The 16,247-nt window shown below is 33.6% G+C and overlaps 2 protein-coding genes across 2 annotated transcripts; both read left to right on the top strand.

The window, feature by feature from the left end:
- The first annotated feature begins 2,516 nt into the window (after nucleotides 1-2,516).
- Nucleotides 2,517-3,179, top strand: LOC107771826 (late embryogenesis abundant protein At1g64065-like). Its single transcript, XM_016591273.1, has one exon. It carries the CDS (start codon nucleotides 2,517-2,519, stop codon nucleotides 3,177-3,179), a length of 663 nt encoding a protein of 220 aa, XP_016446759.1.
- Nucleotides 3,180-5,503: 2,324 nt separating this feature from the next.
- Nucleotides 5,504-6,217, top strand: LOC107771828 (uncharacterized). The gene has a single exon (XM_016591274.1). It carries the CDS (start codon nucleotides 5,504-5,506, stop codon nucleotides 6,215-6,217), a length of 714 nt encoding a protein of 237 aa, XP_016446760.1.
- Nucleotides 6,218-16,247: the final 10,030 nt, after the last annotated feature.

The following is a 16,247-nucleotide window of genomic DNA, read 5'->3' as shown; positions in this document are numbered from 1 at the left end:
AGTCTATTTTTTTAAATCGTTTTAGACGTAAAGTTATTAATAATTTTCTTATAACGAGTTATTCCTAAAACATTTTTGATCCTGTGCAAAATTGATATAGGAAAACTATTTTATGAGGAATATAGGTATTTCAAAAAAATCAAGTCTTGTTATCTTATTGAGTATACCAATCAGAGTATTATTTCTACTAGTAGTATTTCTTTTTAACGTTATGTAATTTAAAAATAAGTCTAAACTACCATATCAGACTGTTATGTTTTATCGAGGATAAGGCAATTTTTTTTTATTCTTATTATCTATTGATATCAAACTTTATCCACTAAATAAAAAATCAAAAATACTTATATACCCTTTAGATTATTCAAATCTCAACAATCAACGTGAGTAACAAATATTCTTTTCCTTTTTGTATTAAAATTTTTACTTTTTAACGTTAAGATACTCAATTTTTTTATAAAAAAAAAAAGATATAAAATTGAAAAGATGACATTGTATAGACTATAGTCGCTGTAAAAATAATATCCGAAAAAATATATAAAATTTGTATATTTTTTATGCGTTCTTTATGCAAAGTAATTGCTACCCAACAGCAAAATAATGTGATTAATTTGAGAAAGGTATTAACTTTTTGCTGTTTTTCTTTTTCTGAACCAATGAAAAACATGGCTAACCACTGCAACAAAAGGTTCTCTTTATGAAAAGATATTAGTTAAAATCTATGTCATCAAAGTGTGAGTTTATAACGGATTCGGCCAGGGCAAGTAAGTATCATGGTCCCAAGACCACCACGTTATGTTCCCGAACAACGATAGAATCAGAAATTCGAAGAAAAATTGGGAGTTCGGAGCATAAAACATTCCATATTTATGCAGGGTCTTGAGAAAGCTTGCACCCCGAGGGGTATGGTATAGATAATCTATCCTAACACAAGTATTAGTGGCTGCTTTCGCGGCTCAAACTCATGACATATACGTCACAACTTTTCCGTTGCTCTAAAACAAAAATTCTAACAAAAAGACTCAAAATAACTTCTAAAAACAAGGATTTCATTGAATCCCCTTCATTACATCTAGCTCAATCAACATAGTTTTCACTATTCCTTCTTGACCGCATCTTTTCTAGTCACTTTTGTTTAAATCTTTCTTGTGATTTTCTATTTTCTTACGAGAAATGGTTTGCTTCGTTTGAGTCCATCACTATCCTCAAGAGGCAACAAAGTAGTTAAGAAATCACAATTCGAACTGCAATGTCATGAAACTCTTTTTACCCCAGTGAATTTTTCACCACTGCATTCAAATGAATCTTCCAAAAAATGGTCATCGCATGAGCTCATTTATGAAGAACGAGTCCACCAAAAAAGTGAAGAAACCACATGGATCATTTTGTCTTAAGTTTTGACAATTTCAATTAGAAGAGCTACAATATTATTCACCACATGGATCATTTGGTCTTAAGTTTTGACAATTTCATTTAGAAGAGCTACAATATTATTTTTGTTTTCTTCTTAACGTTTTGGGTCCAAGAAAGAATAGTTGTCGCAAAAACAACGGTTCTTATGTTCCAACGAGGTGCAGGGATGGAGCTTGAGATTGAGGTGCGGATTCGATAGAACCTAGTAACTTTGGTCCAAATTATGTGTTTGTCTTAAGAAATTCATTTAATATGTATAAATATTTAATTTAGAATTCAGTAACTTAAAAGAGCTAGAATCCTGAATTTAGGGGTGTCGAATGGGTGGGTTGGGCTGATTTTGGGCGGGTTAAAATGGTCTGAATCAATAAATGGGCAGATCAATTAACTCGGCTTGAGATGGGTTGGTCAAGTTTGGCTAAAATTTGGGTCATAGCCCAACTCACCCAAGTCTTACCAAGCTTTAATTAATGTGTATTATTTTCTTATCTATTATTTAATTATCAAATAAAACTTTTTTTCTTTTATTATGGTCATATATAACATATCAAACAAAAAATATATTATTTTAAAGATATTTTAGCAAAGTTGCTCGTAGATCAATATGGGCTAAAAATCAGCTCAACTTTAGATAGGTTAAAATGGGCTGAGTTCAACAAATGGGCGGGTCAATAACCAGCCCAACCTTGGGTGGATTGGGCAGGTCAAATGTGTTTGGGCTCAAATTGCCGCCCTACCTGAACCTATAAACTTCAAATTCTGGCTCTGACTCTCATAAAGCGTCAATTTTGGTATTATTCATTCTTGGCGGCTTCAAGTTGATGCAATTGGAAGTAGCAAATTTATTTATAATAATACATATAATTAAAGACACCCTACTTTAAACAATATCGACGGCTTTTGACGCCCAACTTGACCTTTTCTCAAGTCATACACTAACTACCTTTCAACTGCCTTTTTATTTTATATCATCATTTCTCATACATATCTTCCTTCTCTACTCTTAATATATATGTACATAACACATTAAACAAGAACAAAAAACTCATATCTATTACAGTATTACTCAAAACTTTGGTTTCTTTAAGCATTTTTCAACCCTAGTAATGGCCGAAGATAGCCATATCATCCCTCTCGCACCACCAACAACATATCCCAGAAGCGATCAAGGGCTGAATCTCAGTGAATCGAGCAATTTTTACAACCACAACAACAAGAATCAAAGCAGCAGCAAGTTTTTCGTTTACCTTCTATCCACCATCGTCTTATTAAGCATAGTCATGCTAATTTTCTCCATGATATTTCTTCGTTTCAAAGCTCCGTCTTTCGATCTAGGTCACATCGACGTGAAAAATCTTCGATATAGTAATAATTCTTCTTTGCCTTCATTTAACATGACCATGGGAGCTGAAATTATTATAGACAACGAAAACTTTGGTCGAATGAATTTCCAAGATAGTAGCATGAGTGTTTTTATTTACGATAATGTTACCGTTGGTTTCGCGAAAATTAACGTTGGTCATGTAGAAGCTAGAAAGAGTAAGAGAATAGGAATTGTATTACAAGTTGGAGCTAATGAATTGAATCATAGTCATGGGAATTTGAGCAGTGATATAAATTCAAGAATGGTGAAATTGACAAGTTTTGGTGAGTTAAAGGGAAAAGTTAAGGCTATGAAAATTGTTAGTCGTTATAAAACTTCAGTGTTGAATTGTACCATGAATTTAAATTTTACTAGCCAAGCAATCCAAGATCTCCTCTGCAATTGATCTTTTGTTCTTTTTTTTTTCTTTTTCTTTTGTGTATATATCAAATAGCCGGTCATATTTATTGTTTACTTTTTATACATAGTTTATACATTGATTATACATATTATACACATAGAATATATAAATTATGAATAAATTATATCTCCACCGGCTATTTCTAGTTTAAGCGATTGGGTGTGTGGCTATTTGAGTTAATTCTTCTTCTTCTTCTTTTTTAACTCTTGCTTTACAGGAGTTCTTGTGTAAAATATAGAGAGGGCGTACTAAAGGCTTTTCCATTTATGCATTATTATTCTTTTTATATACTCCGTATTAGTTTTACTCAACTTCATATTTAATCTTGCACATGTGCTAAAACTAGTTAACAACAACAATAATAATAACCCAGTGAAATTTCACTAGTGGACTGTGCTAAAACTAGTTAATCAAATATAAATGTTTTTTATTTTAATTTTAGTATGCATTTAAGTTAATTAAATTGCAGATAAATTAAATGGTTACAAACCCTAGAAAAGCTCCCTAACATATCTTTGCTTCAATCTTTTTCAGTGGAAGCTGATCAGTCATCTCAATAATATTTTATACACTGGACGGGAAAAGTTTTGTTTATATTTTTAAATGGTATATTAAAAAGTCGATCAATCATACTAGTACTCTCCGGTCCAAAATAAGTGATTTTTTAGCTGTTTTCACATGGATTAAGAAATTCACCTTTTAACATTAATTAGCAATGAAATTGACCATATTACCATTTACTCTCTCTTCGCATAAAACACTCCTAACACATATTCCACACTATTTACTCAAAGGCAATGTAGAAAAAAAATAATTAATTCATTCTTGAAATCTGGAAAAATCACTTATTTTGGACCACAAAAAAAAGACCAAAAAATCACTTATTTTGGACCGGAGGGAATATATTACGGTGAGAACAACTTACATCCAGACGATATTATATTATTATAATGGTCGTGTGAAAATGAAACTATCAACTTGTTGGAAATTATTGTCATCAAGCTTGTTATATTTTTGTGTTTTTATTATAAAACAGAACCTTACATACATTTCCCTTTCAGTTCCCTTAAAAGAGAAGTGCATCTCACCTGCCAATCTGGCTAATTACCATTCGTAGTTATTGTTCAAATATTACAAATTTGTAGCGCTTATATTCAAACGCGCAACGTATACATGAGTATATACAAAGGATATAACATGTATCGAATGTATTTATTCGTGCAATGAATACAATTAAGATAAAATACAGAAATACAGAAAATAATGTTCTTGTTGAGATTCAAACTCAAGACCTTCGCTAGCTAAGCAAGCACTCTAACCAATTGAGTTACGAAAGCTTATTGCTCTTTTATTTCAGTTCAAAATAATTAATCTCTTATTTTATGAATTTGTTATAAAATTCAAATAAAGCTACGAGTGATAAATTTAATAAAAGTATAACTACGAATAGTAAATACAGTAAAAACATTTAATGTGTCGCATAATTTTCCCAACCAAGAACTTGTGCTCCATTTGCTAGTGGCATGATATGATTGTCTCGTTGTCATATTGGCCCAAGGACAGTTACGACCTTTTTAATGGAAGAATTAACCCAAATATCAGCTCATCCAACCACTTAAACTATAAATAGTCGATGCAGGTATAATATATGCGTACTTTATGTATTATATGTGTATAATTGTATATAATCAATATATAATATTTATATATGACTAGAAAAAAAATCAATGAATATGACCGGCTATTTGTGTAAAGATCCCTTTTTAATGGTTGAGATACACCATGGACCATGGTTGCTCTCACTAATCGGCCCAAGTTTGGTTTCGGGTCAAACTTGCCTATGTAATCTCATTAATCGTCCCAACCATTTCCCTATGCTATTTTGCTTTAGATGTCAAATTCTCATTCTCCTCACGAGTCATTCTTCCATTCCCTTTTTTGTTTTCTTTATCAAGATCATTTTAAAAAGAAAAAATAAATTATAAGATAATTACTTATAAATCTCTAAATATGATAAGCATTAATAACAATCATGTTATTATACATTAAGCTACACTAATAATGTTAAAGATATTGGCATTATCATTCTATAATAAAATTCCACACATAACACAGCAAATTAGAGAATCTATACACACATCAATGACCCCGCCAAGTCAACATTCAAATTCGTGCAAACACGGTAATTAGTACAATATTATGTCAAGATATTCCCATAATTTTATGTATATTAGTATAAAACACTCGTTACACTAAACTTTCTTAATGTGCCACAAACTAAACAAAAAAACGTTCATAATTTCAAAAAAATGTCTCCACCACAATCTCCAACTTCATCCATGACTTCTATCAACGATAAAGCTCGATTTTTGGCACAAGGCTCACATCGGATTAACATCGATAACGACGATAATTATATTAACATGGAATTACATAAGAAGAAACGTCGTCGTCGAAGATGTATTAAATGCTGCGGCTGTTGTATAGCCGGCGTGTTAGTTCTCGTTGTGATCATGTTGGTTCTTGGTTTCACCGTTTTCCGTGTACATTCACCGTCTATAAGGTTGAACTCCGTCAAGATTGACGGATTAAGCTATCTCAGAAGTAGTTCCACTCTCCAACCTAACGTTAATTTAACGGTCTCTGCTGACGTGTCCGTGAAAAACCCTAATGCAGCCTCATTCAAGTTTAATAAAGCAACGACTAGTTTGTTTTATCATGACGTGGTCGTCGGAGAAGGTCTAACGCCGCCGGGCACCGCTAAGGCACGGCGGACGTTACCGATAAACGTGACGGTGGAAGTTATGGTGGAGAAAATTTTGAGCATTCCCCGGCTAGGGAATGACTTAAAGTCCGGTGAGGTGTCTCTGAGTATATATACAAGAATTAATGGAAGAGTTAATATTTTGAACATTATTAAGAAGAGTGCTGAAATGAAAATGAGTTGTAAAATGACTGTTGATTTGAAAAGTCAGGATGTTAGAGATATCGATTGCAACAGAATAGTGTCTCTCTCTAGGTAATATATACAATATTGTTTTTGTCTTTTGTAATTTTATTTAAGTTTTTGATGTGTATAAAGATTGATCATAATTCATAAGGCAATAGTGTGTTATATTTGTACAGTCAGACCTCTGTATAACAGCGTTCTTATATAACAATACTTCATTATAAAAGTCAAACTTTTTGGAACCAATTTTCATGTTATGTTATAATATATGTTCTCTATAATAGCCAAAAATATTTGGAACAAACGAGACTGTTATAGAGAGATTTGACTATATTAACGTGTGATTAAGAATCTGGTGTACTGTGAAAGAAAAAGGGAGGAAAAACAAGACATGTTACTTTGATATGAGCATCCATAAGTTCAAAGGTTCCAAGTCATCAATTTACGGTTTCCAGCACAAATTCAGATTAATCAAGCTAAAAAAGAACATTGGATGAGAAGCCAAAAAAAAAAATTATGGTTACTCAGTGATAATTAATTAAATAGTAATAATTTCATTGGAAAATTACTATGTTGCATTCTAAACTGCAAGATTTGGTTTATACTTTTTGCCACTTTTTTTGGTAGCATTGTCCATAAGCTTTCAATAAAGACTAGCCACATACATATGAGTTCTGCCACAAAACAACCTAATCTAATTTGTCTTGCCACAAAACAACCTCTCTCTCTATATGTATATAGTTTTCTGCCTCGTGCGAAATCTATGCGAGACAATAGAAAGCAACTAAAAACAAAAACATAAATAGAAATTCATTTTCGAAATATAATGTGAAAATAGCATGGGCTAGCCAATTTTCGGACTGGTCATTCAAAAATAGCCAATGTTTGCAAAGTCATTGAAAAATAGCCACTATTTTGTTATAAAACGAAAAGTTCCAGCATAATATACTGGAGATCGGTGCACATGTGTATGAATTTCCAGCATATTATGCTGAAACTCGAACACGCGAAAAGTTCTAGTATAATATACTGGAGAGTGGAGCACTGGTACTCTAATCTCCAATATACTTATGCTGAAATCCAGTATATTATACTGGAGTATTTTTTCCGAATATTGAATGGTATTTTTGTTAAGATTTATCTTTACATGAAAAGTGGCTAAATTTCAATTCCTTTTGAAATTGTGATTATTTTTGAATGACTACTTGTAAATCTGACTATTTTTGAATTTCTCCTAGATATATTCCCTTAATTAAAGTAAAAATGGGCCTAGAATAAATTGAAACTACGGGCCTTCTACTTAGGACTAGTACACAATTCCACTCTTTAACCCACTAGCAAAGTAGAGTGGTTCTGTTCTTATCCAAAACTAGGTACTACTAACTAAAGGGGAAGTGCACATTTAGCCGATTTCAGGACCCCCATTAAGTTATACCCGGAGTTTCTAAACTTTTGCTTGTTTACCCACTTTAAATCAACCACGCGGTTGTTGAGATATATACTATTAATCATGCATTTTAGTTTTGATATAATATTTATTATAAAACAATTATTTATTTAATTTTTAATAAAATTTCAAATTGATTATATATTCGTTTGTGTCATTTACTTATATAGTAAATGTTAGTGTATAGAGTTTAGATTATACAGGGAAGATTAAATCATCAGTTCTTATAAATATAAGATCATGTTCACAATCTAATGATGGAATTGAACAAACCATTAGGAATGATTGTAGCACAAGATTAAATATAATTCATCTTGATTTTGGAAATGGTTTAATTCCGACTTCTTATGCTAGTACATTTTGTATGTATTGAACGAACTAACTAGAAATAAGTATTTTATATTGATTTAATAAAATAACTTCTCTAGCCACTAAACGTAATTATACTCTTAATTTTGATATAATTATTATTAGTAGTGTATATTAATTATTGTTTTGATTTATTAAAAGGCGAGATCTTTTTGTGGGTCAATATGCCTCGTAAATTGGACAATAATGATATACATTGGCAAAATAATAGTTAGTTGATGGAATCCATGTCTCGGTCTAGAGATTGATGATACGCCTTTATGATAGCTTATAAGTTTTCATGTGTAAACCCTGCAGGTGGATTTTGTATCCATCATATGAAATAGTTAAGCGAAAGTCTAAAAGAAGTAATCAATGAATTAAATTGTCAGTCATTTAATTTATTTGATTAGAATCTGAATCTTAACATGGGGAGTTAAATAAGGTTTAATATAATGGAAAAATTTCAAAATTGAACTGCGGAGTGCAGTTACGAATTTTTAGTGGAATAATTCATAATTTATTATGGTAGTATTAATTCGGATACTTCTAATTAAGTCCATAATAGGAAGTCTCGTTAATTAAATATCGGTGTCCCTGTTGTGCCCGAATAATTAGGAATTAAATGGAATATATTTCTTGGTGGAAAATGAACACCCAACAGGTTTAGAAAAAGGTTTTAAATGCTAAAACTGTTGAGCACATGCCCATGTTGTCCAGCCAAAGGCCCAATGGCCTAATCCTATTCTCTTTTGGTTTTCATTCCTATTCGGAATTGGATTCGGTGTTTATTCCTATTTTGAGTGGGTTTTAACTTTAAGAGAAAGCACCACTCATGATCTATAAATAGGACAACCTTGAAGAATTATTCTATGCTCATTGGTACAAGTCTTTGAAAGACTTAAGCACATAAGAGTGGTTTTGAGAGAGCTTTCATCAAGAGAGAAGAGAGAAGAAAAATATTTGTTTTGCTGCAGATTTTTATTCCGACCAACCAATTTCAAATTACATTTTTCGATTCGTTAACCATTGGATCGAGCTGCAATTTTGACCGAGTGTCCGTAACATCTTGCTGTTTGATTTGAATGGTGAAGATCGAATTTGGAGACTTGTAGAATCTGATTTCAAGCCTCGAACAACAACTTTATTTTTGTGGATTCTCCTCTTTCTTCAATTGATTTGTTGTTGCTATTGTTGCTCAATGTTTGGCACTTGTTGTGTAGTCAATTTGGAGAACTTTTATAACCTTTTTATTGTTATAGTGGAGCTTTTTGGATCTTTGTAATTCCGTGGTTTTTACCTTCGATTTGAAAGGTTTTCCACATTAAAATTTGGTGTTCGTTATCTTCTTTATTTTCGGGCTTGCCTCTTCCTCGACAAAACAGTGGTATTAGAGTCTTGATTATTTATCTGGGTTGTTACGGAATGGAGGCGAATTTGTCACACCTCCTTTTTCCGCCCTCGCGGGGGTACATGAGTTTTTCCAATTAAAGGACAGTCGAAACGGGATTTATTTCTTTATTTCAGAGTCGCCACTTGGGAGATTTAGGGTGTCCCAAGTCACCTATTTTAATCCCGAATCGAGGAAAAGAATGACTCTGTATTACAGTCTGCGCACCAGAAATCCGGATAAGGAATTCTATTAACCCGGGAGAAGGTGTTAGGCATTCCCGAGTTCCGTGGTTCTAGCACGGTCGCTTAACTGTTATATTCGGCTTGATTATCTAATATAATACGTATTATAAACTTATGTGCAAATTTTATCCCTTAGCCGCTTTTATTATTCTTTTTATTTATTGTTATTTTATTTTACGAAAAATTGCAACATTGTGAAAACGTATTTCAAATCACGTCGCAATCAATTGCACCCGTGGTCATCGACACATTTCGACTCCGTTGAGATTTAGATTTGGGTTACATAAATGCACACCCGTATTTAAGGAAATAACATTATTAAATACGCGCCTAGAGCAACTAGCGTGTCATTATTTTGGGTAGGGCCGTGAAATTTGCTAAAACGGTTCCTCCCTAATTCTAAGCAATTAACTGTACATTTATTGAGGGCCCCGAAATCTATACATTTCATTAAGCGAGGCTCATCTCATTTATTTTAAATGGACAAATCTTAAAGCGACTACATTTTTTCTATAAAAATTAGTCTCTAAAATAAAGAAAGATAATCCTAATTAATTACTAGCTTTTATAATTTTAAGAAAACATGACATGCTAATTGCTTGGTTAATACAAATATTGATGAAAAAAAAATTTACTCTTAATTTCGAAATTTTAAATAAAATAAAAATTCAACAACTAATATTCAAAATAAACAAATATAGCTAGATTAAAACTCAGCATTGTTATTATTATTATTTTTTTAAAAAAAATATTATTGAGATTAATTATTCACAATCATTTGAAACTAGATTTAACCATAATTACTAAAGCTTATTAGAAAATTTATTAGACTTAAACGTTCTTCTAATCTTGCTTAAGCTCAAGTCATGCCTTAATGCCTAATTTACGATGTTTAATTTAAATTCATGTTTTAACTAAATTTAGCTACTTGTTCATGATCAACCTACAATCTTGAAGCCTTCATAGCTAGTGAATTAACCTGTTTTGCCGAACTGATTTATTACAGACTAACTTATGATATTATTTTCTTATTCCAGCTATTATTTAGTAATTCATGAAATAGCTTAAATACAATCAACAAAAGAAACAAAGAAAAAAAACGAAATTAAAACTTCAAATTTTCATTCTTCATATGTATTCATGCTTCATATTTCGGATTACAATAACCAGCTTTTCAGTTGTGTACCTGATATTGGAAGCAAAAGAAAATGAATATGAGAATCAGCAGCAGCAGTAAAATCAGTACAACACAGCAACAATAGCCCAGCAACAGTAACAAACCAGTGGAGTAGTAATCCAAAAAAAAAAAAAAAATCTTCCAGCTTTGATGAAACAACAATTAATTATGATTTCAAACAACAAAAGAAAGCAGAATATTTTTTTTTAGTTTTTTTTTATTTTGAAAGCTTAAATATTTTTCAGAATTTTCTATCTCTTAAATGTTCAGCCCTTTTCTCTCTCTTATTTTCAGATTTGTTTCTCTCTCTCGTATCTGTGTATTTTTTCTCTATCTCCCTGTCTTCTCTTCTTTTGATTTCAAGACTTCACATATATAACTCATCCCATAAACCTTTCAATTAATTAAAATCAATACTTTTTCTCTACCCAACCCATTATCTTTCCACTCATCCCCATTACATTAAATAAACATATCACACCACCCCATTTCATTTTGTCCCCCATGCTTCATTTAAAATAATGCAAGATTCCCCTTTAAATTAAATCTTGTCCCCCCTTTATATTAAATAATCATATCACAACCCACCCCATTTCATTTTGTCCCCCATGCTTCAAATAAACAATTACAAAATGTACAATTCCTAAACTACCCCTTCCGACCTTACTGAAATTACCAAACTACCCCTGAACGTATTACAAATTTACCAAACTACCCATCAGCTATAACACATCAATTAATCAAACTTAACCAAAATATAGACAATATGATCAATTTCTAACAATGTTCAAACAACAATATGAACACGGATGAACATCATAACAACAATATCACATGAACATGATTTTAACAACATTTCAACAACAAATCACATGAACACAAATTGAACAACCAAGAACAACTAAAATTTAATTGAACAATATTTTTAGCAACAACAAACCTATTTTTCGGATTTAAACAACAACAACAATCAAACAAGTATATTTAGATTCTTAAATTCAATAATATTGAACTTAAAATCAACTCTAACAACATTACAACAAACAATTCTTATATTAAACTTTAAACAAGATTATGAGACCAATTCAAGAAATAATCACAAATGATAAACAAGAAATCAAACTATACAAAATTCGGATTCAAGATCATCCAAACAAAGTATGAACATGAATGAATCTATTTAACACAACAAACATGACGGATTAAACGATTAAATCAATATATTTCCTTTAACACAACTAAATTCTTTTTAGACAAATAACAAGATTGGCGAATAAACAATTATGAACTTAAGCTTGAACTTAACAATATTAACAATTTCCAACAATACATAAACACATGAAACAAATTGAAGAAATAGTTAATTAAATTTCAATTTGAATCTAACAAACATCAAACTAACAAATATTCACTTAAACAATAATACAAACATGAAATGAATATGAAAACAACTAATTAAACTTCTATTTTGAAATCTGAAAATTAATTTAACAAAGCACATGAACATGAACAAACTAGAAAAATGATTTCAACGATGAACAACGAACAAAACTGGTATTGAATTCTTTAACGATTTTAACTTCGAGAAATATAAAAACGAAATATGGACAAAATAAAACTCAAAAACAACTAACCGGAGATGAATCAACGAAGAACTTTGATTGTAAACAAATCTGTCCGAGCCTCGACCAAAGCTCGAACAAATGACGACGAAGACGAAGAGAAGATGAAGGCAAAAAAAAAAACAGCAGCAGCGGCAAGCATGTTTGGTGAAGGTCGACGAGTTGTTCGTCGTCGATGGAGCAGTGGAAACGCAGCAACAATGGAGGACAAAAAGCAGCAACAATGGAGGACAAAAAACAGCAGCAATGGAGGACAAAAACAGCAGCAATGGCGAAGAGAAAAGGACGCAACAGCAGCGACATGGATGACGCAGAAACAACTGCGATAATGGTTGTTTGGACGCGACGAAGATGGTGTAGCTGCTGGGAGTCATTGCTGCTCGTCATGGCTGCTCGTTCATGGCTGCTTGGGGCTGTTTGAAGTCGTCCATGACTGGACGTGGTGAAGAAGACGACGAAGAAACAAGGGGGGGGACAACCATGGATGTCGAAGTTTGAAGGTGGTCGTTTGGTTTTAATGGCGGACGGGGGTCGATTTGGGTGGTCCGACGAGGGGTTGTGCGTGTGTGAGTGTGACATTGGGCAGCCATGGTTGAGCTTTGAGGGGGAAGCCATGGATGACCTTGGAGAAACTTGAGGAAGAAGAAGAAGATAGGAGGGGGGCGGATGACTTCTTAGTCTTTTTAGGGTTTTTTCTTCTTTTTTTTCTTTTGTTTTGTGTTGTAAAATGTAAGACAAAGGGGTTTGGGTCTTTTGGGTTATGGACTGGGTCGACCCAGTTCGAAATGGACTCGGTCGTAGGGAAGATTGGGCCATTTTTTGGGCCTATAGCTTGAAATTGAAGAAGAGGCCCAATTCCGACTTTCTTTATATTTTCGCTCTCTTTTCTTCTTTTATTTTTCTAAAACTAAATTATGAAAATACTTAAACTATTATTAAGAACTAAATTAAGTTATAAAGGCGCAAATTAACTCCCAATAACAATTAACGCACAATTAAGTATTAATTAAGCATAAAATTGTATATTTGGACATTAAATGCTAAAAATGCAAACGATGCCTATTTTTGTAATTTTTTAATTTTTGTAAAACAATTTTAATTACTAACAATTGTAGAATTAAATCCTACATGCAAAATGCGACATATTTTTGTATTTTTATTAATTTAGCGAATAAACACGCACAGACAAATACAAATAATTATTCAAAATATCACAAAATTACACACCAAAGAAAAATCATTTTATTTTTGAATTTTTTGGGAGTAATTCTCATATAGGGCAAAAATCACGTGCTTACAGCTGCCCCTCTTTGCCCGAAGACACGAAGGGTTTTCGTGCAAAGATAAAGCGAGCGATTTTTGCCCATCCGAGTACTCCGTGTGAAGCATTTTTTGAAAAAGATTTGACCGAACCTTTGCTTCAAAGGTTTCCTACATATCCTGGGCTAAACAGGAATCAGGTCAATGTAGTTCGAGAAATTTTGGTAGCTGGGACTACCGTGAGACTGCATTGTTACTGTTGTTGCATGCTATTACCACTGCTTACCGATCTCCTTGTTACACCATGCTTAAAAGAAAACAAGAAGCTAGGATAGAGTACAATTTGTTTTTGTTGCCTTGCTTCCTTGTCTGCTTGCATTTCTTCCGGTGTTTTTCTTCTTTTGACACATGTACTTGAGTTTGTACTGTGACCTCTTGTTGCAACCTTCTGTTTCCCAGTGTCGGGGAATTTTATTGTCTCCTGCTGGGGATTCCTGTTGTAACCCTCTGTTTTATTGTCCTCTGACTTGATCTTGAAATGTATGCCTCTTGTTCTAGGGGCGGGCTCCCAACTTCAATACTTGAAATTAAAGACTGAATGTATGCCTTTGTTATCTGGCGGGCTCCCAACTTCAATGCTTGAAATGTAAAGACTGAAATGTATGCCTCTGTTATCTGGGCGGGCTCCCAATTTCAACACTTGAAAATTAAAGACTGAAATGTATGCCTCTGTTATATGGGCGGGCTCCCAACTTCAATGCTTGAAATGAAAAGACTGAAATGTATGCCTCTGTTATCTGGGCGGGCTCCCAACTTCAATGCTTGAAATGAAAAGACTAAAATGTATTCCTCTGTTATCTAGGCGGGCTCCCAACTTTAACTCTTGAAATGTAAAGACTGAATGTATTCCTCTGTTATCTGGGCAGGCTCCCAACTTCAATGCTTGAAATGAAAAGACTGAAATGTATTCCTCTGTTATCTGGGCGGGCTCCCAACTTCAACTCTTGAAATGTAAAGACTGAATGTATTCCTCTGTTATCTGGGCGGGCTCCCAACTTCAACTCTTGAAATGTAAAGACTGAATGTATGCCTCTGTTATCTGGGCAGGCTCCCAACTTCAATGCTTGAAATGAAAAGACTGAAATGTATTCCTCTGTTATCTGGGCGGGCTCCCAACTTCAATGCTTGAAATGAAAAGACTGAAATGTATTCCTCTGTTATCTGGGCGGGCTCCCAACTTCAACTCTTGAAATGTAAAGACTGAATGTATGCCTCTGTTATCTGGGCGGGCTCCCAACTTCAATGCTTGAAAAGTATGTCTCTGTTCTCCAGGCAGACTCCTGACTTCAACAACAACTTTGAAAATAAATCGCCATTCCTCTCTTCAGGCGGGCTCCTGACTTCAAACAATACATCGCCATTCCTTTCTTTAGGTTGGCAAGATTTCAACAACTTTTAAAAACGCCTTTCCTCTCTTCAGGCGGGCTCCTGACAACAACTTTGAAATTAATCGCCATTCCTCTCTTCAGGCGGGCTCCTGACTTCAAACAATACATCGCCATTCCTTTCTTTAGGTTGGCAAGATTTCAACAACTTTTAAAAACGCCTTTCCTCTCTTCAGGCGGGCTCCTGACGTCATACTTGAAAAGTATGTCTCTGTTCTCCAGGCGGACTCCTGATTTCAACAACAACTTAGGAGGAAATGCCTCTCCTATGGGTAAAATAAACTTAGGAGGAAATGCCTCTCCTATGGGTAAGACTAAACTTAGGAGGAAATGCATCTCCTATGGGGTGAAACTAAACTTAGGAGGAAATGCCTCTCCTATGGGTGAAAACAAACTTAGGAGGAAATGCCTCTCCTATGGGTGAAACTAAACTTAGGAGGAAATGCCTCTCCTATTGGTTCAACAACAACTTAGGAGGAAATGTCTCTCCTATGGGTGAAACTAAACTTAGGAGGAAATGCCTCTCCTATGTGTGAAACTAAACTTAGGAGGAAATGCGTCTCATATTGGTTCAACAACAACTTAGGAGGAAATGTCTCTCCTATGGGCAAAAACAAACTTAGGAGGAAATGCATCTCCTATGGGTGAAACTAAAACAAACTTAGGAGGAAATGCATCTCCTATGGGTAAAAACAAACTTAGGAGGAAATGCATCTCCTATGGGTGAAACTAAAACAAACTTAGGAGGAAATGCATCTCCTATGGGTAAAAACTAAACTTAGGAGGAAATGCATCTCCTATGGGGTAAAAGTAAACTTAGGAGGAAATGCATCTCCTATGGGTGAAACTAGACTTAGGAGGAAATGCCTCTCCTATACGTGAACCATTTCCTTCTTCCTGAATTATTTACTTACCTGTGTTGTCTTCCCTCGAAACTGCTGGGGATTATTTTGCTGGGGATGACTTTTCCTTTTCTTCCTTACCCACTCTGGGTTGCCCGAAACTTTGTCGAGGATGCTTCTACATCTCGATGATCCACTGGGGATAACACTGCTGTGGATAACTCTGTTGAGTAAATATGTTATCTTACTCCTTCCAAAATTACTTCCTTTTGAGTAGGATGTTTCATTCCTCTGCAAACTACTTCCCCCTTTTTCTTTCTTTTTTCG

This window comes from Nicotiana tabacum, chromosome 1 (assembly GCF_000715075.1).
Source record: "Nicotiana tabacum cultivar K326 chromosome 1, ASM71507v2, whole genome shotgun sequence".
In the NCBI taxonomy this organism is placed as follows: Eukaryota; Viridiplantae; Streptophyta; class Magnoliopsida; order Solanales; family Solanaceae; genus Nicotiana; species Nicotiana tabacum.
This window is presented reverse-complemented; position numbering and strand designations above follow the sequence as displayed.

Coding starts and splice junctions, on each gene's coding strand:
- LOC107771826 (XM_016591273.1), top strand. CDS start 2,517: ATGGCCGAAGATAGCCATATCATCCCTCTCGCACCACCAACAACATAT.
- LOC107771828 (XM_016591274.1), top strand. CDS start 5,504: ATGTCTCCACCACAATCTCCAACTTCATCCATGACTTCTATCAACGAT.